The 22,809-nt window shown below is 39.5% G+C and overlaps 1 protein-coding gene across 3 annotated transcripts; it reads left to right on the forward strand.

Annotated features, from left to right (window-relative positions):
• The first annotated feature begins 225 nt into the window (after window positions 1-225).
• NXT2 (nuclear transport factor 2 like export factor 2) lies at window positions 226-9,132 on the forward strand. 3 transcript variants are annotated; one of them, XM_002763156.7, is made up of 5 exons: window positions 226-410; window positions 1,389-1,473; window positions 2,482-2,568; window positions 5,916-6,060; window positions 6,945-9,132. In XM_002763156.7, the coding sequence occupies exons 1-5, from the start codon at window positions 313-315 to the stop codon at window positions 7,124-7,126; spliced, it is 597 nt and encodes a 198-aa protein (XP_002763202.1). In that variant the 5' UTR covers window positions 226-312; the 3' UTR covers window positions 7,127-9,132. The 3 variants fall into 3 exon arrangements, with proteins under 3 accessions (XP_002763202.1, XP_008988000.1, XP_035144457.1); XM_008989752.5 differs by lacking the exons at window positions 226-410; window positions 1,389-1,473 and adding an exon at window positions 1,651-1,719; XM_035288566.3 differs by lacking the exons at window positions 226-410; window positions 1,389-1,473 and adding an exon at window positions 1,651-1,709.
• The last annotated feature ends 13,677 nt before the right edge of the window (window positions 9,133-22,809 follow it).

A 22,809-nucleotide genomic window follows, 5' to 3' on the forward strand; every position in this document is an offset into this window, starting at 1 on the left:
ACAATGAGTTAAAATCTTGGACATACAAGTTTGAGAAGCCTACAGTGCACTCTGGTGTTCATCTTTAGCAAAATTCATATATGTAATTCGAGCTCAGATACGGCGTGGGGGCTTGGTATCTTGTTGAGATTCATTAGCATACGGGTAGCCATTTAGATCACCCGGAAGAAAAAACTTAAAAAAAAAAAAAAGGGGATGCTCCGGAAGTGACGGAGGTCAGAGGTTAGCAGGACGGAAGTAGACCAGCTGAGAAGAAGCGGCAGTTAGAGCTACGTTAAAGAGAAAAGTGCCAGGTAGAGTAAGATTAAAAGTATGAGAAAATTCAGAAGCAACTGGTCTCAGGGAGACAGAGAAAGATACCAAGAAAGAAGTGACTCTTATCGGGAGAGGGCAGGCACCAGCTACTTAAGGTAAAACTACAACATCTAATTAATTTGCCATTTAAATCCGAAGTCATTGGTGGATTTGAGATGAGCGTTTTTTAAGGAGCAAAGTCAGATTGCCATGACAGTTGTGTTGCTGGAGTTTGAATCTCTACTAGTTCGTGACACCATAGGGCAGCTTCACTCGGTCTTAGCTGTAAAACGGAGATGATAAAATAATAGCAATTTTACCTCAGCATTATTATAAGTAATAAGTGATATGTGTAAAACTGATTAGAAAAACACCTTACATATAGTCAGCACTCCACATTTTAATTATTGTTAGAATACTTTGCAGAATAAATAGCCCTTCAAAGGTGGTGAATGGCACTGTAAACTTAATTTATGTTGGTGTCTGCAAGACATTTTAAAATGCCGGAATGGAGAAACTAGATAAGCATTTCTTGTTGAATATGGCTAGCTTAGAAATCAAATAGTAATTTTAGCCATACTGCCAAAATGTAGTAATTCTACATTTTGTGAGGATGGTCCTTTCAGAATGTTCCAGAATGTTAAAATTGTTCCCTAGTCATGCACGCCTTTTCCCCAAGCTCTGCCCCTTTATCTATAGGCTATGGAATAGTAGGACTCCTCACATTTCGAATTGGTCTTCAAGGGCTTTGGCTCCGCCTCCTGCGGCAAAAAAGTCCTTGTAATTGAACCCTTTCATTTTTGTTTGTCCCCAAGTATGTCATTAGAAAACTAGGGGACTTTCCTTTTGAGTACAATGTTTACAAAAACAAAGCGGTTTTTAAATTTTAAACTAAGTAAATAAGTATCAAACAAGTAGATAAATGAGGCGGATGGGAGAGATCTGCGGGAACTGAAGGGAGGTGGAACTTAAGGTTGGAACATCGGTGTGCTTTTAACGACGGACCGAGCTACTTCCGGGAGAGAATGGGAGGGTGGAAAATTCCGTCCGTTTCTTGGGTTTCGCGCTCTTTCTAAGTATTGCTCATTCCGCAGCCGTGAGAGGTGGACACATCAGGAGGTGGTGACGTCGCCACTTCCGAAACCCGTTGCTACAAGCTCCCTGATGGCCTCGTCTGTGGTGAGTGCCCGGGCCGGGGCAGGGCGACTGGGCGCCGGGCTCCAGTGGCTGAGGAGAGGGCCTCCGGGGCGGTCTGGCGGTTGCTCACGTGGGTAGGTGACGAATCACGGAACAGCTCTCTGCACCGCGGGGCGGGGCCCACGCTTTGCTACCCGCCCCGCCGGCCCGCCCCCGCCTGGTTTGCAATCGCTTTCTGGTCGGGGAAAGGGACCTGAGCTAGGAAATACCGAGACGCGGCATGTTGGGGTTTGTTGTTTGTGGTTTGCAGTCTCTTTCTCTTGATTATCCCCCTCTCTAAAAATCACTTTAAGTCACCTGACAAAGAAATTGGCGATTCATTGTTCTTAATTTAGCAATAGACTGGGCCCCGTAAATTAATGAGGAAGAAGGTATTCTTTAATTCTCCGGCACGAACGCCAACAGCGTTGCTTTCTTTGGTTTCACAGTTCTTATGCAAACATCAGTGAACGTTTACCTAAAGTGCGAAAGTTTCCTAAGTGGAGCTGCCAGGTTTTCAAGTAGTTGAACTAATACTTTCGTGTGTGTGTGTGTGTGTGTGTTTTCCATTCTTGAAGTCTGGCCCTAACATCTCACTTGAAAAGAGAAAACGCTTTCCCAGCTTATTCAGTGGCAGTTTTTGCCATTCTCTCTCCTTCTCTAAAGTTCAGGTGGTGTCATTTTCATTGCCATGAATGTTTTGTAAAATATTGAGTCTAAAGTACTTAGTTGCCAGGAAAACATTATAAATATTTATGTGGAGAATGAAAAACAGTCCGATTCATTGAGAATATTATGTCCTAAAGACATGAACTTAAAATTACTGAAAAATTTTTTTAATTGAAAACTTTAGAGCCCAGACTTTAAAATGTCTGAATTTATATGAAAGAATGTGGACTGTATATAGAGCTACATAGTGGTTGAAATAAATCATCAGCTTCTATCAGTGGTTTTGTGTTTGTGAGGGGCTGAAAAGGTTGGTAATATATACTTTTGGAATTTTTCTTGTAGGATTTTAAAACTTACGTAGATCAGGCATGTAGAGCTGCTGAGGAATTTGTCAATATTTACTATGAGACAATGGATAAAAGAAGACGGGTGAGTGTTATAGACTCTACTAATCTTTATAGATTCTACTATTCTTTATTAAATACCAGGTCTTGTCTGGAGCCAGCCTTTCATCTGACTTGCATAAATGGTAACTGTGAACTTATTCTTTAAAAGCAAATTGCTCAGCAAAGGATTGTTCTGTCATTAGTGGGAATATGGGCTCTGGAATCATATCCCAGGTTTACCTTTACCTAGTTCCTTGACCTGGAGCAAGTTGCTATTTTCCCTTAATCTCATTTTATTTTCAGGTTGGTAAGTATGAACTAATTAAAATACTGCCTTAACATTAGGCCCAGCATATATTCACTTAAATATGTTACATTTTCTTAGTTCCATCAGTTAACAAATACGGTTAAGGTAGTGCTAATGAAGGGGTTGGTCATTACAGGGAATGTTTCCTCATTTGCCCCTTTTATTTCATATATTTATAGATAATTTCTCATTGTGGCTCAAAACTATAGGTTACACCCACAAAGAGTATCCACGTAGCTTTGATAATATTAAGTCCTCAACAGACCAGGATTTCATCAGGTTGTCATCAACTTATCCCTGCACCATATCTTTTAAGTAATTATTTCAGTATGTGGTCAAATGAATCTTGCCTAGGTCCCTTACCAGCATAGAACTGTGCTTTGGAGAGCTACTTCTATCCTGCAGCTGCAAAAGTTAATACCCTATCTCTGAAAACCTATTTTTTAATCAAACACATTTATTAAACATGGGATTTTTTAAATTATACTTTAAGTTCTGGGATACATGTACAGAATGTGTAGGTTTGTTTTATAGGTATACACGTGCCATGGCAGTTTGCTGCATCCATCAACCTGTCATCTGCATTAGGTATTTCTCCTAATGCTATCTCTCCCCAGCCCCTCAGCCCCTGACAGGCCCTGGTGTATGATGTTTCCCTCCCTGTGTTCATGTGTTCTCATTGTTCAACTCCCACATATGAGTGAAAACATGTGGTGTTTGGTTTTCTGTTCTTGTGTTAGTTTGCTGAGAATGATGGTTTCCAGCTCCATCCATGTAACTCCAAAGACATGGAGTTACTCATGCTTTTTTAATGGCTGCATAGTATTCCATGATGTATATGTGCCACATTTTCTTTATCCAGTCTATCATTGATGCACATTTGGGTTGGTTCCAACTCTTTGCTATTGTGAATAGTGCTGCAGTAAGCATACATGTGCATGTGTCTTTATAGTAGAATGATTTATAATCCTTTGTTTATATACCCAGTGATGGCATTGCTGGGTCAAATGATATTTCTGGCTCTACATCCTTGAGGAATGGCCACACTGCCTTCCACAATGGTTGAACTAATTTACACTCCCACCAACAGTGTAAAAGCATTCCTATTTCTCCACATCCTCTCCAGCATCAGTTGTTTCCTGACTTTTTAACGATTGCCATTCTAACTGGTGTAAGTGAGATAGTGTCTTAATGTGGTTTTGAATTGCATTTCTGTAATGACCAGTGATGAGCTTTTTTTCATATGTTTGTTGGCCACATAAATGTCTTCTTTTGAGAAGTGTCTGTTCATATCCTTCATCTACTTTTCTATGGGATTGTTTGTTTTTTTCTTGTAAATTTGTTTCAGTTCTTTTTAGATTATGGATATTAGCCCTTGGTCAGATGGATAGATTGCAAAAAGGTTCTCCCATTCTGTAGGTTGCCTGTTCACTCTGATGATAGTTTCTTTTGCTGTGCAAAAGCTCTTAAGTTTAGATCACATTTGTCAGTTTTGGCTTTTGTTGCCATTGCTTTTAGTGTTTTAGTCATGAAGTCTTTGCCCATGCCTATGTCCTCAATGGTATTGCCTAGGTTTTCTTCTAGGGTTTTTATGGTTTTAGGTCTTATGTTTAAATCTTTAATTCATCTTGAGTTAATGTTTGTATAAGGTGTAAGGAAGGGGTCCAGTTTCAGTTTTCTGCATATGACTAGCTCTTTTTTCCAACACCATTTAGTGAATAGGAAATCCTTTCCCCATTGCTTATTTTTGTCATGTTAAAGCCTATATTTTTAGGGCAGAAGATAAGAGACATTTCTTCTACAGATATTTGATGTCAGGGGAAAGGGATATAACAATGGATGTTTATTGTACCTTGTCTTGAATGTGTGTTGTACCTTACTGCTTTCAAAAAATAAAGTAGAAAAAAGACAACATATTTCATTGCCAGCATCAAGATAGGTGTTGGCCTTTGTTTTTTCTTTTTTGAGATAGAGTCTCACTCTGTTGCCAAGGCTGGAGTGCAGTGGCACGATCTTGGCTCACTGCAACCTCTGCCATCCAGTCAAGCGTTTCTTCTGTTTCAGCCTCCCGAGTAGCTGGGATTACAGGCACCTGCCACTGCGCCCAGCTAATATTTGTAGTTTTAGTAGAGATGGAGTTTCACCATCTTGGCCAGGCTGGTCTTGAACTCCTGACCTTGTGATCCACCCACCTCAGCCTCCCAAAGTGCTGGGAATACAGGCGTGAGTGACCACACGTGGCCAGCCTTTAAACCCAAGTTACATTATAGAATTAAGCTAACAGTGTGTCATGTGACCTCAGAGTTTTAACTGTTGAATTTCTGCCTCATTTGGGCCTTAACTTCTTTGAGTTATCAAAGTCTCTCCTTTAGCAAATACTCATGATTCTTTTGAACTAAGTACACTAATAGAGTAGTGCTATAGCTGAGCATGGTATGACATGCCTGTAATTACAGCTACTTGGGAGGCTGAGACAAGAGAATTTCTTGAGCCCAAGAGTTTTCAGACCAGCCTGAGCAACAGAGCGAGACCCTGTCTCAATTAAAAAAAAAAAAAAAAAAAAATATTTAAGAAAACATAGATACCTTCTCTATAAAATGCAAGTAGTGAACTAATTCTAACACATGCAAACATTAAATGTTTCATATATATATGGCCACTAGCATTAAAGGGTACAGTTAAGACTTGATTGAAAACTTTGTTAATTCTCATAATTACAAAAGGAAGACAAACTAAAACTGGCTTGGGGCTGCATGTGCTTGGAATTTGTGATCATTTCATTCATTTTAATACAGAAAGAACTTAATTGGGTGCAAGGTTTTATTTGTCTAAAGTGAAATATGAAAAAATATATTTTATTGCTTAGTTTATAAAGAATAGGGTAATATTTATTTAAGGCCAAGATTATACATCAGACATTTTGTTCGTGTTAATTTCCAGTGGAGATGGAGCAAGGGGAGTGGAGATGAAAGTAGAACTACAGAAATGTTTATATACCATCTGTAATGTTTGAATCCATTTCTATAAAATGTTTACCTAGAACCAGAATTATTTCCCTTTTTAAAATTTATTATTCTTTTTAGGCACTAACCAGGCTGTATCTGGACAAGGCCACCTTAATATGGAATGGAAATGTTGTTTCAGGGCTGGATGCCCTGAATAATTTTTTTGACGCATTGCCTTCTAGTGAGTTCCAGGTCAATATGTTAGATTGCCAACCAGTTCATGGTAAGATCATGATCTTTCAAGGTACTTCCTTTGTTTTTCTTTAGTAAGCACTGAGCTTTTACACAAAAAGCAGTGAGCAACTTTTAGTGGTAGAACTATTTACTTACTTGAGCAATTTAAATATTATGAAAAAAACTGTCCAGTCAAACTTTTGGTCTTCCTTCAGATTCTTTCCAATAGTAGGTTTTGATGGATTGTGTGATTATGGCTTATTAAAAGTTGTATGAAAAGTTGAGATTAAATGTGATTTTTGTAAATGGAGAAGAAAGATTATCTAATTTCTTGAAATAGTTGCTTGCTGGGCCCTGAAATGCCTCCATATGGTAAAATTATACCATATCTCTGATTAATGTGTTTCAGTATATTACAATCTATTAATATTTCACAGAAATTTACTCTGTTATGTGAAAGGATAACTTTTGACAAGACAGTTTGATTCCAGATAGATTGATACAGTTTAATATAACCTCTAGGTGGGTTTCTAAGTGCCTTAAATTGTAGTTTCGGGTGATTTTTTTTCCTTTATAATTCCTGAAAACAATAGTTTAAGAAGCAAAACATGAATAAGCTCTGTTAGAAACCTGAAATATTAATTATGAAATATTAATATATATATGAAGCAAATGGTCCTATGCTAGATATAAGCTCTTTATTTTGAAACTTTAGAGTAGCCCAAATTTTTCTGGACTGAAAATGTTAATATCTTTGAATGAATATTTAGTTTTCTGGATTTGGGTATGCATGCTTAAGATTATGTTCAAGGGACAGAAAGTTGATGGAAAAAAGTTTAAGCGTTAGACCATAAACCATGTATTTTAAGCCTGAAAATCTGCTTATTTGAAGATAGAAACTGTCCTGTTTTCTTTTTTTTTATGTGGATAAAGAGCAAGCAACTCAGTCCCAGACTACAGTTCTTGTAGTGACCAGTGGAACTGTGAAGTTTGATGGAAACAAACAACATTACTTCAACCAGAACTTCCTGCTCACTGCACAGTCCACTCCCAACAATACTGTGTGGAAAATTGCAAGTGATTGCTTCCGTTTTCAAGATTGGGCTAGTACTTAAAGGGGCAAACCTCCATTCTCATTTAGTCCATTAGTTCCAGCAGCAGAAATTTATGTCAACTATTTTGGTTGTAGAAGCACTATAATATGTGCTGAAACCAAATTTCTTTAATATTTTTTATTCCTATCAGCACCTTTTCTACCAGATGCCTGTTTGGAATGTTGCCCTTTAAGAGCTTTAAAGCTACTTTTTTACATGCCTTATATACATTCCACTAATGACATTCTTACAGTAATATTAAACACATGATTTTGGTACTAACATACTCACTGTGAACCCAGCCTATTGCAAAAATAAAATCCTTTTATAATACTATCTATGGAATGTCAGCACAATATCTCTCTGGGAAGAAGTGGAGTTTTCTGGTTATTAGGTTAATTTTGTAGTAAAACACATTGCCTGTTTTCTGCTAACACTGGAAATGCCATTTTAATATATGGCTTTTTCAGATCAGTTCAGTGAAAATAGTACAGATTTAGGTTTACATAGCTACTCTGACATATTAGAATTGCATATAGAGATGTTCAGTAGTCTTTTTTCATGTTAAGCAATATTTTTTATTTTGGTGTGTTTTCTTATCAAGTAAATCAGCTAGAGAAGTGCAGAATATTCTCAATTGATAATCTGAGTATTGGGTGCATTTGGTGGATTAAAAGCAAAGTTTCCTGAAAAGATTTTTCTTGGCAGCTCGAGGTCTATACATTTAGGTAATGAGTGGTAGTAGAACTAATAGCTTTAACAGGGTTATAGGTAGGGAATGAGAAATAGAAATCCAAGGCTGAAGCCAAAAGTAAGGAGGGTAGCCAAATGGTAAACTGTTGATACTTGTTTTCTACCTCCTAAAAATGTAGCTTATGTTTAGGATTTAAATTACTGAGTTAATAAGTATCCTTGCCAAATGGTCATGAATGTCACTTTTCTTCTAAGACTAATATTTTTAGATCTTTTCACTTCATCTCGTACTTATCACCAATGTATAGCTCCATTTATTCAAGAACTTATGGGAGTAAAATAATAGCAATAAGCCTAACCCTTTAAAAGGGTCTAACATGAGGGAGTTGGAGCCAAATCCATTGCTATCTCTTGGTGACACCCTTAATTTTTAAGTCTTCCATGTGAACTTTAGGCTCTAAAGCTTCTTATGTATCACACATCCCCCAAATAAATGATTTTTTCCCAGTGTTTTGTACTGTCAACTGCATTATCTTTAGTTATTAAAAGATAGAATTATTTAATTTTGTGGTTTGTTCTTCCATGTGACATTGGGTAAATAGATCTGTTTTAAAATATGTTCCTGCTATGTGGCTAAATCATTGTCTTTTTAGAAAGAAAATAGAGAATAGCAGATCTTCATGATAATCCTCAAAAGAACAAAATGCTTAACTTTTTTTCAATTTCTAAAGGTAAAAAACCTAGATTCAGTTTTTGCTTAAACATTAAGTGCTTTTCCATTTTTTAATATTGGTAAGCTAGATATGCCAGCTTTGTTTCTACATTGCAACCAAAAGCTGTTTCTTTTCATTTAATTGTAAAACGAGTAATTCATTTACTCTTGCCCAAAACTGTACACTGTACTTCTATTATACTAATAACATAGAATTATATAGGATAATTGTATGGAACTCAAATTTACACCATGCTTTCTTGTAGTGATTGAAACTTATACATTTTATTCTACCCATAGTGAGCTTATTCTTATTTTAGATCGATTTTCTAAAACCTCAGCTTTAGCAGCAACAGTCAGAATGCCCAAATGCTGCCCTTTCCCTTACCGAGAATGATGTCAAGTAAAAGCTGCACATAACTAGCAATAACTAAATTGAACGGTGTGTATTGTTCATGATTGTCGTGTGTTTTAAGACTTGTATATAAATTGCTTTTTCCAAACTCTGTATAACTTCTAAATGGCTGGAACTACTCTTATAGGGACTAGACTGTATTTTTGACATGTTCTTATTTTTGTAACTTGAAAAAATAAAATTTTGCCATATGACAGATGTCATCAAGCTTGTTTTAAGGTCTTTCGATTTTTGTTCTTAGATTTCAGAATGGGTACTTTTTTCTTTGCAATATGAGGTTTTCCAAATTTAGGGAAAAAAAATTACAGTAATGTGTTAACAATGGTTGACAACTTGGATCTTTTTTTTTTCCTTCTGTAACCTACCATATCTTTCTCCTTTTCCTGCCAATTATTCACATTCCTGAGATCATCACTTGTTTGAGATACCTGTGAGGTTTTTGGTGAGAAGTTGGAAATCTTAGCCTTGAGAAACTAGCCAAAATATAGTTGATTTCCAGAAAGAATGGTTCCATTAACTTTAATGCTATTAAAAATATGTCAACAGACTTCTTTGGAGGGGAATGAGAAAAAGCAATACCCAGCCAGGCGTGGTGGCTCACGCCTGTAATTGTAACACTTTGTGAGGCCAAGGTGGGAGGATACTTGAGTCAAGGCATTCAGATACTTGAGACCAGCCTGGGCAAAGTAGCAAGACCACTGTCTCTATAAAAATCAGCTAGCAGCGGGGGCTGGGGATGGTGGCTCACATCTGTAATCCCAGCACTTTGGGAGGCCAAGGTGGGCAGATCCACGAGGTCAGGAGATCGAGACCATCCTGGCTAACACCATGAAACCCCGCCTCTACTAAAAATACAAAAAATTAGCTGGGCGTGGTGGCACGCGCCTATGGTCCCAGCCTCGGGAGGCTGAAGCAGGAGAATCACTTGGACCCGGGAGGTGGAGGTTGTGGTGAGTAGAGATTGCACCACAGCACTCCAGCCTGGGTGACAGAGTGAGACTTTGTCTCAAAAAAAAAAGTTAGTGGGGCACAATGGCATGTGACTGTAGGCCCAGCTACTAAAGAAGCTAAGTTGGGAAGATCACTTGAACCCAGGAGCTCAAGGCTGCAGTGAGCCATGAATGCACAACTATACTCCAGCCTGGGCAATGGAGCAAGACTTCATCTCTAATTTTAAAAGAAAATAATAGCTCTTAAAATTAAAAATCATATTTTATCTCTTCAAAGATGCATGTATTTTTCACATTTTAACATCCCTGGAATTAGTACAGATATTAAATTGATGTCATATCATAGTTTAGTCTCATTTCCATTTTCTCAGTGGTAAAGTAATGGTGAGTCTTATAAACAGTGGCATCTTAGGAGTTTTGCCTAGATAAAAATGGCTAAGAATCTACTTAGGTCTAAATTTGTAGGTATTAGTGGAAGTGAAAGGCTGTAAGCTTACAAAACTAGTAATTCATGACTCAAATTCTGTCACAATGCCTTTTGTATTTCATGAGTAGCCTATATGGCTAGAAGAGCCACAGACTCAGTGAATTTGAGTCATGGTAAATTTTCGTGGTTTTTGGAAATTATCTAGTAATGTATAGTGTATCTAAAAAGATAGTCCCAAAGAGGTTCAAGCATAAGCACAGTGTTTCGAAAGGGAACAAGAAGTCAAAAGCCAAGAAGGTACAGTGAATTCTTTTCTGGAATTTTGATGAATTCATTATTTGCCTGAAATTGGGCAGGAAATTTGGTGGAAGGGGATCCCATTTACTGATTTTTGTTATAAGCATGTGTTGTCCTTCCTACCCTGTGTGTGCTTTAACATAACCGCACATATTTAGGGGAAAATGGTAAGGCATTTTTGTCTTTTTGATTTTACAGTTGACTCTATACAATAAAAGTATTTCATCAAAACACTTGTTACCAAACTATTAATAAATGCTCACCCTTTGCCAAATGCAGCTGTCTTTACAAAAGAGTACTCAGTGACTCTCAGTCAGCTATGTAGGTCAGTCTAGCTTTCTAGAGAAGCAGTAAAAGGTAGAAAAATGTATTGTTGGAATAATGTGTCAGATTGAGGGGTCTTAGGACACAGCATAAACCTGGGCTTGAGGTATATGCATTCTTTAGATAGGTAGCTTTCAAAATTTTTACCGTGACCCATAGTAAGAAGTATATTTTATATCACAACCCCAGTATAGAGATGTACAAGTAAACCTATATATGCAGTGTGTGTGTGTGTGTGTGTGTGTGTGTGTGTGATGTCCAAAATAAAACTCATGTTTACCACTTGCAGTGTGGTCCTGGCATTTTCTATTTCATTCTATTAATTTTTTTGAAAATGCTGATCATAAATTGCTCAACTGATTTTTTTACAACTTTCTAAGGGGTTGTACCATCAGTTTAAAAAGCACAAAAATAGAGCAAGCATATTTTCACTATCACTTTTGAGTAGGGATATAGGGATGGCTTCCAAAAAGTAGTACCATGTATCAGTGATGTCACCCTGACTTGGAAGTGACCAAAAACTTTCTCCTCTCAGGCTTTTCATGTTTGTTGAGGGCCATGAAGGGCAGCAGTCTTTGCCTCCCATTCCTTGGTTTGCATGAGAAGTTTAGAACTAAGAAAGCAAATCCTTGTGTTAGTCTTTAGGCAGAGTTTGGGAAGAGAATGAGTGGCAATGAAAAGGAGTTGAATTGGAAGAAATGGTCCTATTTCAGTTGTCCAAGCAAAAAAGTGAGAAGGCATTCTAGCAAAACCACTTTGGAACATGATCTGATATTATGTAAGCTGTATTTTGATAAATTTTAAGTAAATTTCATTTTTTTCCTTTTCCTCCCTCCTTGAACACCCCAAAAAAGGAGTGGATTATTCATGCCTCCCTTTTTAGACTATATAGGGTAACTTCCTGATGTTCCATGAATAATTCACTCCTTGCTTAGCACCCATCTGCATATCAACTCCCCTTGTTTTACAAAGGCTGTGGTGGTCTCTAAGGTGTAAATACTGGTCCCAGACCCAAAGAAGTCCTGTATTCTAAGGCCCTTCTGTCCCTAATGTGTTTTGTGACTTTGTGCAATTCACTTACTCTGGGCCTCTCTCTTCAGCTGTTGAATGGAGATACTGTTTGTCCTATCTTGCCCACCAAGTGGTTGTGAGAATCAAGTAAGGCAACAAATGAAAATATTTAAGTGCCTCATGCTACATACCTGTAATGGTTACACTTTTTGGCTTGGTGATTGGTTTCCTCCACTCCCAAAATTCTGGTTTTCTTTAAGGGTAAAATCTTGAGAATGATTGTTTCCCACAGCCAGACACTAATTCTAATCCTTGCCCCTGCCTTTACTGTGTGTGTGTGTGTGTGTGTGTGTGTGTGTGTGTGTGTGTGTACACACACACATATACAAATTTGCAAGAGTCTTTCTGTAACCAGAAAAACAAAATGGACTGTAACATTATTCATTCCAATTCTCTTGCTCAAGGGCAGGAAATTAGCAATAGACGCCTGCAAAACTTAACCAATCCCGGTACCGGGGTCTGACTTGGAGACCTGAGCTGCCTGAGGTGGCCAACAAGGCCTTTGTTTTCCTGTCTCTTTTGTGTTGTTTCTGAAAGAGCCTCTGGAAATGATTTTTCTAATGTGCTAATCTGTCTGTCTGCGGCACCCAGGATTCCCAGAGGTCTGGGCTCAATCTCAGACCTAATAATTCAGTGGCTTTGGATGTTGCTGAGGAGAGAAGACAAGCCTGGAGATGGGATGGAAGGAGAAATTAGTTGGGGGGCAGGTGAAGGAGGAGGGTAGGTAGGGACAGTTGGGAAGACACTGCTTTCCAAACAACTGAAAATAAAAGAAGAGGAAGTGGGGAGAGAGAAATGGAAAAACAGCCTTCCTAGACAGGTAATTTATAATAACTGGAAGGAAAATGAGGGCTGCAGCTAAAAATATGTATACACTCACAAATCTCTGGAAGGCCAGTGGCAAAACTAGGAACTAGGAGACTTCCTACCTCCATGCCCTTTTCTCCCATCCTTCTTGGGTGCTATATTGCTATGCTTCCCAAGGCCCCCACTGTTGTAGACTCTAGACCTAACCTGCCCTCTCTTTAAATCCTTCAGGCCTCACCCTCTCCTTTTGAGCTAATTTGTTAACTCTTCACTATGGAGGCAATTGGCTTTTATCTTGGGGTTGTTGCATTTTGGCTGGAAGTATCTAGAACAACACCATAAGTGAAAGGTATATTTCATTAGTCTTAGTGTCAGAAGCATTTGAACCAGAGCAACTTCATCTTGAGCAACACCTGGGTAAAATGAGGCTGAAACCTGCTGGGCTGCATTTCCAGGAGGTTAAAGCATTCTAAGTCACAGGTTGAGATAGGAGGTCAACTGCAAGACAGAGGTCATAAAGGCCTTGCTGATAAAACAGGTAGCACTAACGAAGCCAGCCAAAACCTACCAAAACCAAGATGGTGACAAGAGTGACCTCTAGTCATCCTCACTGCTACGCTCCACCAGCACCATGACAGTTTACAAATGCCATGTCAACATCAGGAAGTTACCCTATATGGTCTAAAAAGGGGAGACATGAATAATCCACTCCTTGTTGACCGTATAATTTTTTAGAAACATAAAAATGGGCAACCAGCAGCCCTTGGGGCTGCTCTGCCTCTGCAGTAGCCATTCTTTTATTCCTTTACTTTCTTAATAAACTTGCTTTCACCTTAATCTATGGACTCGCTTGAAAATCTTTCTTGCTCAAGATTCAGGAACTCTCTCTTGGGGTCTGGATCGTGACCCCTTACTGGTAACATCTTTCTGGTGAACCCCAAGGGATGATACTGAAGAAACCCCCTACCAAAAGGAAAATCATCTGCATGGACCAATTGGCCAACTTTGGGTAAGTGGGGTGCATGTACCTGGGTAAAGGATGGGATTGGGTTACAGGCCCAACTTAGGGGAGTTAGAGTCTCTCCTAAGACACAGAGGGTTAAAGGACCCTCTTAATGAACGGCAAGGATTCTTGACTGAACTTGGGTTGTAGGCCCAACTTAGGAGGGTTAGAGTCCTTCCTTAGATTTAGGAGTTTAGAGGCCCTTCCTCAGTAAAGGTCCTCTCAGCTAAGAATGGGTTTGGCACTATGGGATGTTAATGGCTATTCTCTTTGAATTAATCTATCTTCCACTTTGCTGATGGCTGTGGGTGACAGGATAAGGCATGTATAGGACCATGGGACATAGGGAGCTTTTTTCTCCCTAAAAGGGGAAACTTGTGAGTTAATGGGACTGCTAGAAAGATCCCTTCACAAACAACAAGTGGCTGCCTGAACTTTTCAATCATGCTGGGATGGGTCTTTCTCAGGCCTCTGTGAGCTGCTCGCCTTCCCCACCCTGCCACAGGCAATGCTTTTCTCTCTCTTTCTCTTTCCTGTCTTTTCCTTTACTCAGGGCAACCATCTTGCCCAAAGACCACATGTTGAAAAATTACCTTTGGGGCTTAACCTTGTGACCACATGGCAGTACTTTCTTTAGGTCTCTACCGTCACAGTGGCAATCAGGGTTCAATTCTCAGCTAAGGGAATGAGTCCTTTCTGGTTTAATATCTGTGTGGCCTTTGCATTTGTTGATTCTCTTTCCCTCTACTAACTGTCTTGAATTTTCCTTTCTCAGAGCAACTGTGAGGTTACTTTTGGTAAGGTTCAAAAGCCAGAAATACTGGCTGGTTGGCCTGGCTAAAGTTGGGTAATACGAAATTTTAAAAGGACTTTTTTTTTTTAGAGTGCTGTGGTTAAAAGTCAGCTTAATTAAAAGCATATATTTAAGCTCTAACAGGCTGGGACTCAGGAAAAGCAGAGAAGGTGCCACAGACCCTCTTTTGGGAAAAACTTCTCTGTTTTCTTCATGAAGCACCAGGAATCAGAAGTGGATAGATCCCTCTCAAAATCTAAGGCTTTGTTCTGCATTGCATTATCTGACATTTTTAACTTTTGGTGATATCAGAAATTACTTTGCATTATGAGAGAGCGTTAGTGTGTAATAACTAGGTAGGCAGTACAGTTTTGGCAGATGGGCTGATTCTCCCTATTTGGGGATCCAGGATCTGGTATAAAAATGGGACCCTTAATTTGGGGGAATCTGTTTTGCCCTCCAGCTGTGCCTGCTTATTATGTATACTTTCCTGGCCCTGTTCCTCCAAGGGCTCCATCCTAAGCCAGTAATCCATTTAAGAAACTGACAAAAGAAAAGTCTTACAAGTATTGGATCTTGTTCTGTCTGTGTATTTATATGTGTTATATCTGTGATATTTATATATGAAAGCTTTAATTAGTTTAAAAATAATAAGTGCTTAAATCACATACTTTGTCAGCAAAGTAAAAATTGTAATGCCTTTTAGTTCGTGTGACTTAAGTAATCTTTGGGAAATAAAAACAGTTTTACATGCAAGATGTATAAGAAAAGTAAAATGTGTTTTTGGTAAAAGATTCTAAGAAGTTGTAGGAATGTGAATTTCTTGTCTAAGTTTAGAGCGTAAAGGATCGTTTTAAGTTAGGATAAAGCTGAAAGTTTGAGCAAGTTGTGGAAGGTTTGTGAAAAAATTAATTGTAAAAAAATTCACAGTGTGAGCATATTGCCTAAAATTCAAAAAGGTATTCAGTTTTTCTGTAAATTGAACCTTGGAGTACAACAGGCTTTTCTTAGAGAACCAAACTGCTCTTTCACAAAAACTGTGAAGGGTTATAAAAGGTTTATGATCCACTTTGCTGAGGAGGTGAGGAAAAAAAAGTTTATAAGAATCTTATGTTCAAACTGATTAAGATGGAATAAATTTGTCTACAAGATTTTATTAAAAATTGGTGTTGGCATTAATACTACACTATTGCAGCAGTGAGATTTGGTTTATTTGGTATAAAAATCATGCAGAAAACATTGTCAAATATAAAATGGTGTTGGGCTTTCTTTGGGCTGTATTTATATAAATATGTTATTGATATGTGTTCCAAAATTATGAGAAACTCCTATAATTCTAATATCACTTAGTGTATGTTATTAATGATAATCATTGTTATGTAAAAGTTTTTTTTTTGAGGCGGAGTTTCATTCTTGTTGCATAGACTGGAGAGCAAAGGTGCAATGTCGGCTCACCGCAACCTCTGCTTCTTGGGTTTAAGCAATTCTCCTGCCTCAGCCTCCTGAGTAGCTGGGATTACAGTCATGCACCACCATGCCTGCCTAATTTTATATTTTTAGTAGAGACGGGATTTCTCCATGTTGGTCAGGCTGGTCTTGAACTCCCAACCTCAGGTGATCTGCCTCCATCAGCCTCCCAATATGTAAAATTGTTGTATGCCATAGAAGTAACTGTGGCTTTAATAATGGCTGTCCTAACTAATAAGACTTTTTGTCACCTACAGACTAGTTTGTTTTGGTCCCCTGTAGAAGGTGGTTTTATAACCAAGTATACAGCGCTAACAGGTGTTCTTGAATGCAGGTTTCTGATAACTTTGGAGATTGTGACATTAGAATAGCAGAAAATACTTTCAGGACTCTTATGGAGAACTGAAATGTTCATGGATATCAAGCAGAACAGGACTTAACTGCATAGACTTTAATAGAAGAACAAAGTAATTGTTTTCTAACTTTTTGCTTAAAACATTGCTGATCCTTTGGTTTGTTTTTCTGGAGTCAAGGAAACTTTTCTTTTGAGCTATTAACAGCTTTTAATGATTGAGTAAAGTATGCTCCTGTGAACAAAATTTGCAGGTACTTGTTTCTCTCTGATTTCTCCAGATTTGGAAATTAAGTTGTAGGTATTCTTAACTTATGGCAATATAGTTATTTGCATAAGTACAATAATCTGTTTTCATTTGTAACAAGACACAATTGGAGATACTGGTTATTTTAGGAAGGCTTTGACTGGAATGGTGTGTTTTCCATTAAGGAATCACACTTGACTTATAGAGCCAATTAAAGCCCCCTTGCAAAAAATGGCCTCATACTTTATCTACACAGTCCCTGTGCAGAGTTCCTGACCTGTGGTAAGTAAAGAATGCCTCTTTCTTTATTCCTTTCCTTTCCTTTCCTTTCTCCTTTCCTTTTTCCTTTCCCCCCCACCCCTCTCCTCTCCCCCTCTCCCCTCTCCCCCTTTCCCCTTTCCCCTTCCCCTCTCCCCCCTCCCATCCCCTCTTCCCCCTCTCCCTCCCCCCTCCCCCTCCCCCTCTCTCCCTTCCCCTCCCCCTACCCTTCTCTCCCTCCCCCTCTGTGCTTCCCCACCTACTCCCCGTCTCCGCCTCCCCCTCCCCTCCCCTCCGCCTCCCTCCCCCTCCCCCTTGTCCCCCCATCCCCTTCCCCCTCTCCTTCCCTTTCCCTCTCTCCTTTTTTTGAGACAAAGTCTTGCTCTGTCACGGGGCTGGAGTGTAGTGGCATGATCTCAGCTCACTGCAACTTCCAACTCCTGGGTTCAAGCAATTCTCTTGCCTCAGCCTCCCAAGTAGCTGAGATTTCAGGCGCCCACCACCACGCCTGGCTAATTTTTTGTATTTTTAGTAGAGACTGGGTTTCACCATGTTGGTCAGACTGGTCTCCAACTCCTGACCTCGTGATCTGCCCGCCTTGGCCTCCCAAAGTGCTGGATTACAGGCATGACCCACCACGCCTGGCCAAGATGCCACTTTCTGACAGGCCCAGGAGCCCCAAGTTATGTTGGGACCTCAAGAGGAGAGGAATTTACACAAGTCATAGGTATTTGACAGTACAACCCCATGGCTGGGCTCAGCTTAAAAAAAAATAATTCTGACCTGAGATTCCCTCTATGGAACAGAGTTCCATCAAAGCCAATTTTAAAAGCCTATGTGAAAAATAATCATTCTTGCTGTACTTTATACAAATCATCAGGCCAGGTATGATAAAGCAAATCAGTCATACCATGATTTGTCTTTAGTAAAAATGGGAAACTGGAGAGAGACAAATTATGTTTCAAAAACTATGGTACACCTGTTATTAGATTCTAGTCTCATCAGTTATTTTTTTTTTCCTGCAATTTAGACTAACCCTGCTTATTCCTGTGAACCAACCAGTGACCTCTGGCTGCTGCTCAGAAGAAACAAGAGGGATGGGTAATGTAAAAATCTGGATCAATATTCTAATTCTGGACACATTAAAATAAGCTAGTGATCCCATATCAGCTTGGTTCCAACAGCTGCCCAGTTCATGGAAAGCCTTCTAATTTAGTTTACTTGGATAATTTTACTTATTTTGCTTTACTGTTGTGGAATACATTGCTGTTATACTTGTGTAGGAATGCAGGATAAGCTCACTCAATGTTTTCTTAAATTGAACATTTATTAATCTTCCAGTTATCACCTTTTGTTGGAACTCAAGAATCATGAATGACCCTCATCATATCTCGGCTTTCTGACTGAGCTCCTGTCTACCCTGAATAGAAGAGACCCAATAGTTAGGTAGGATTAACATCACCTTTGTTCAGCATGACGAAATTACAGAAGATGGATCTTTGTCCCTCTGTAACCCTTAGGATTAAGGGTTCACTTGTAAAAGGGAAGGGGGACATATGTCAGAGGCATTTGAACCAGAGCAACTCCATCATGAGTAGGGGCAGGGGCTACATAAAATGAAGCTGAAACCCTCTGAGCTGCATTCCCAGGAGGTTAACGCATTCTAAGTCGCAGGATGAGATAGGAGGTCAGCACAAGATACAGGTCATGAAGACCTTGCTGATAAAACAGTTTGCAGTAAAGAAGCCAGCCAAAACCCACCACTGGTCATCCTCACTGCTACACTTGCACCATGATAGTTTACAAATTCCATGGCAATGTTAGGAAGTTACCTAATATGGTCTACATAGGGGAGGCATGAATAATCTGCCTCTTGTTTAGCATATAATTTAAAAATTACCATAAAATGGGCAACCAGCAGTCCTCAGGGCTGCTCTGCCTATGAAATAGCCATTCTTCTATTCCTTCACTTTCCTAATAAACTTGCTTTCACTCTATGGACTTGCCTTGAATTCTTTATTGTGCAAGGTCCAAGAACTCTCTTTTGGGGTCTGGATCTGGCCTCCCTTTCTGGTAACATTGGCACTTCAGGCATATGCTTTGTGTATTAGGAGCAAGAGGAGTTTGATTTGAAGATCAGGGGGACCTTTGGTGCCCTTCAAACTATACCTTGCAGAAAGCAAATTTCTGTATATCATTTGTCATGAAAACATACGTTAGCCCAACATATAGCCACCGAAATATCTCACCAATGCATTATTTTGACTTTTGTTCACTGGGATAAATGGCTTGCATCCCACTGCTGCTCTCTCACCTAGTCACTGAGAACACCTCTGAGAACACCTCTAAACCCTGTGTCTGCCTCATGCTGCTTATTAGCCTGCAAAGCCCGTTCAGCAGCAGCATAGGAAAACTAGGAGGTATTGTGGTGTGGGATAATGGTTCTGGGCTCTGGAGTCAAAGAGACCTGAGTTGAATTTCAGACCTGCCAGTTGCAGGCTGTGTGATCCTTTAGCAAGTTATTAATCTTCTGTTTCCTCATCTATAAAAGGGAGATGACCTCACAATAACCTTAGGAAATAGGTACTATTATTACCATTTTGCAAATGAGGAAATCGAGGCTCAGAGAAAGACACTTGTCCAAGATCACTAAGTGACAGAATCAGGATTCAAAATTAGACCTTTTTGATTCTTAACTACTTGATATTAAAAGTACAGGCAGTTTGCAAATGGTAGTGATTACTAAATTGCTGTGTTGTACATGCTTAGAGCCAAACCCAAAGGAGACTTACCCATACACCCAGTGTACATATATGTATGTCTTGACAGCATCTTATTTCTTTATCCCCCTGACTGGGTAAACATGGAGAAAAAGCATATTCAAATATATGTGTGTATATATATCTATATATAGTAATTGAGGGTGAAGCTTAGGCTAATATCTGGAGGAAAAAAATACAACAGGACAGGTGAGAGCTTCTCTCACCCCTACTCCTTAGGGGGCAGAGGGAACTAGCCCAAGTTGCACACCCTGTTATAGAGGTTTCACCTTGTGACACCTTGCATTAATGCTGATCCACTTAGATACACCCATGCTGGCCTTTTCTGGGTGGTTTAAAAGGGTTAGATGTTGTGGCAGCTATGGACACTTGTCAATTCTCCCTTCAAGAAAAAACTTAACTTTCAGCTGTGAGCAGGGCACTTAGCTGAGAACTTCTAGCTGTAGTACCTGCAGGATTTGCACTCTATTTGAACCAATGCCATGGTCTTCCAGGGCAGCCTCTAGTCAATGACTGAGCACAGTAAAGGTACTCAAGTCTGGCTGTTTCAGTCCAGTGTGGGGCTTCTGTCATGGTCCATCTTTGCTGCACAGCTCTCTCTTGGATTGGGCAAGACTTCATCAGAGCCACATCACAGCCTGCCTGATTCTGCTTTTGTCCTTCTTTACTTTCACAAGTGTCAGATATATATCAAGATCTGAACGCTTTCCTGCCCAACACTGCTTTCTTTTTTATCTTTCACAAGTATTAACTATCCCCCAATAAAGCTCTTTGACTCCTAACTCTATCTTAATTTCTGCTTACTACTAGAGAACAAGAACTGACCCAGGGGTTTTTGTTGCCTGTCCTTTGCTGAATTTCCTTGTCTGACCAAGAAAGCTCCTTTCCAAAAGAAGCGCAGTTGCCTTCTATGCCCTCCCTGAAATCTCATCTGTTTCAGAAAAGAATGAGGAATAACATTTAGATATGGTTAATCAACTGAATCCCCTCCTGATATACAGCTAATTGCTATAGACTAAGGCGGGCGTCCTCATTTAAATAGCTCCCTTGTTACTCAAACTGATCAGTCTCTAAAGCCTTGGATACACAATGACTTTCAACAACTCCACTCCATGGAACACTCTAGAAACAAGTGCTTCCAGATCTGAGGGAGACCAGTAACAAATCTGTAGCTGGTCAATCAATAATTGATCAGTGATGCTGCCTCACATCAGATCTTGATCAAAACAAGAAATGTGATCTACACAGCTGCTCAGTCTTGATGTATCCAGTCACCGTTATAAGCCAAATAAGCCTCTTTTCTTCATGATTTACTCAGTCTCTGGTATTCTGTTATAGCAAAACTGAATGGACTTAAGAGAGAAAATTGATGCCAAGGAGAAGGGTGTTCTTATAAACATACTTGAAAATGTGTAAGTGGCTTTGGAACTGGGCAATGGGCAGTTGAGTTTGAAGGCACGGGCTAGAAAAAGAAAATATTACAATGAGCAAAACAGTAAAGACAATCCTGGTGGGGGCTATAACTTATTAGGGATTGGTTAGGTGGTTGTAACCAAAATGGTTATGGAAATATGAACAGTAAAGGCCATTATGATGAGGTCTCAGATGGACATGAGGAATATTTATTTTGAAACTGGAACAAGGGTCATTATTTTATATAGCTGCAAAGAACTTGGCTACATTGTGTTTATGCCCTAGGGTTTTATGGAAGGCTCAACTTAAGATTGATGGAAGAACGTATTTTGTGGAAGAAATTTTTAACCAGCAAAGCGTTCAGGCTGCTGCCATGGTTACTTTTGAATGTTTATGGTGATTTGCTAGAGAAATTGGAAACAGAACAGAAGGCTTTGGAAATCACACAACCTGGCCATGTAATAGAGAAAAAAAGAGCACTTTCAAAACAGGAATCCAAGGAAATGGCAGACTTGCTAAAGAGATTAATATGGCAAAAAGGGTGCCAGGTTAGTGGTCAAGACAAAGTGCGAATAACGCTGAACTCATTTTAGAACTTCAAGGCTTCCATTCCCATCACAGGCCCAGAGACCTAAGATGAAAGAATTGTATTGGAGGAGAGAACTGGAGGGCTGCTACTCTGTGTGACCTCAGGACATTGGTCTGTGCATCGTGACCACTCTGACAGAAGCAGCCGTAGCACAAGTGGCCACATATGCAGCTCATACCCCTGCTCCAGAAAGCACAACTGGGAAGCCTTGGCAGCATTCATGTCTATGTGATACTCATTTTGCATGCATGCAGAATATGAGAGTAATAAAAGCTTGGTGGCTTTCACCTAGATTTCAGAGTATGCATCAGAAAGCCTGGGAGCCCAGGCAGAACATTGTTGTAGTACAGTAGAGAGAGCCTGTACTAAGGCAATGCTAACCAGAAACATGGAGTAGAAGATACCTTAGAGAGTCCCCGTGAGGGCAATGAATAATGGAGCTGCAGGGTACGGCTACAACCTGGACCCCAGAATTGTAGAGCCACCAGCGGCAACCTCATATAGAAAAGTCACAGTCATTTGACTGCAACCTGTGACAGTAGCTACATGGGCCATGTCCAGCAAAACCATGAAGGCAAGGCTGCCTGATGTCCTAGGAGTCCCCACCTCACACCAGTCTGCCCAAGATGCGGGACATGTAGTCAAAGGAAATAATTCTGGAGCATTAAGTTTTACTATCTGTTCTACTGGGTTGAACTTGTGTGAGGCTTATCATTTTTCTCTTTTGGCCTATTTCTCCTTTTTGAAATAACACTGTTTACCAAATGTCTGTCCCACAATTGTATCTTAGATGTGAATAACTTCTTTTTACTTTTGTTTGTTTATCCGCTTGTTTTTTTTTTTTTTTTTTTTTTTTTTAGAGATAGGTTCTTACCATGTTGCCGAGGATGGTCTTAAACTCCTGGACTCAAGCAATCCACGTGCCTCGGCCTCCCAAAGTGGTAGGATTACAGGTGTGAACCAACACACCCAGCCTACTTGTTTTTGATTTTACAAACTCATAGCTGGACTCTGGACCATTGAGTTAGTGCTGGAACAAGTTAATACTTTTGGGACAATTGAGATAGAATGAGTGTATTTTGCATGTAAGAAAGACATGCATTTTG

This window comes from Callithrix jacchus, chromosome X, assembly GCF_049354715.1.
Source record: "Callithrix jacchus isolate 240 chromosome X, calJac240_pri, whole genome shotgun sequence".
Lineage (NCBI taxonomy): Eukaryota > Metazoa > Chordata > Mammalia > Primates > Cebidae > Callithrix > Callithrix jacchus.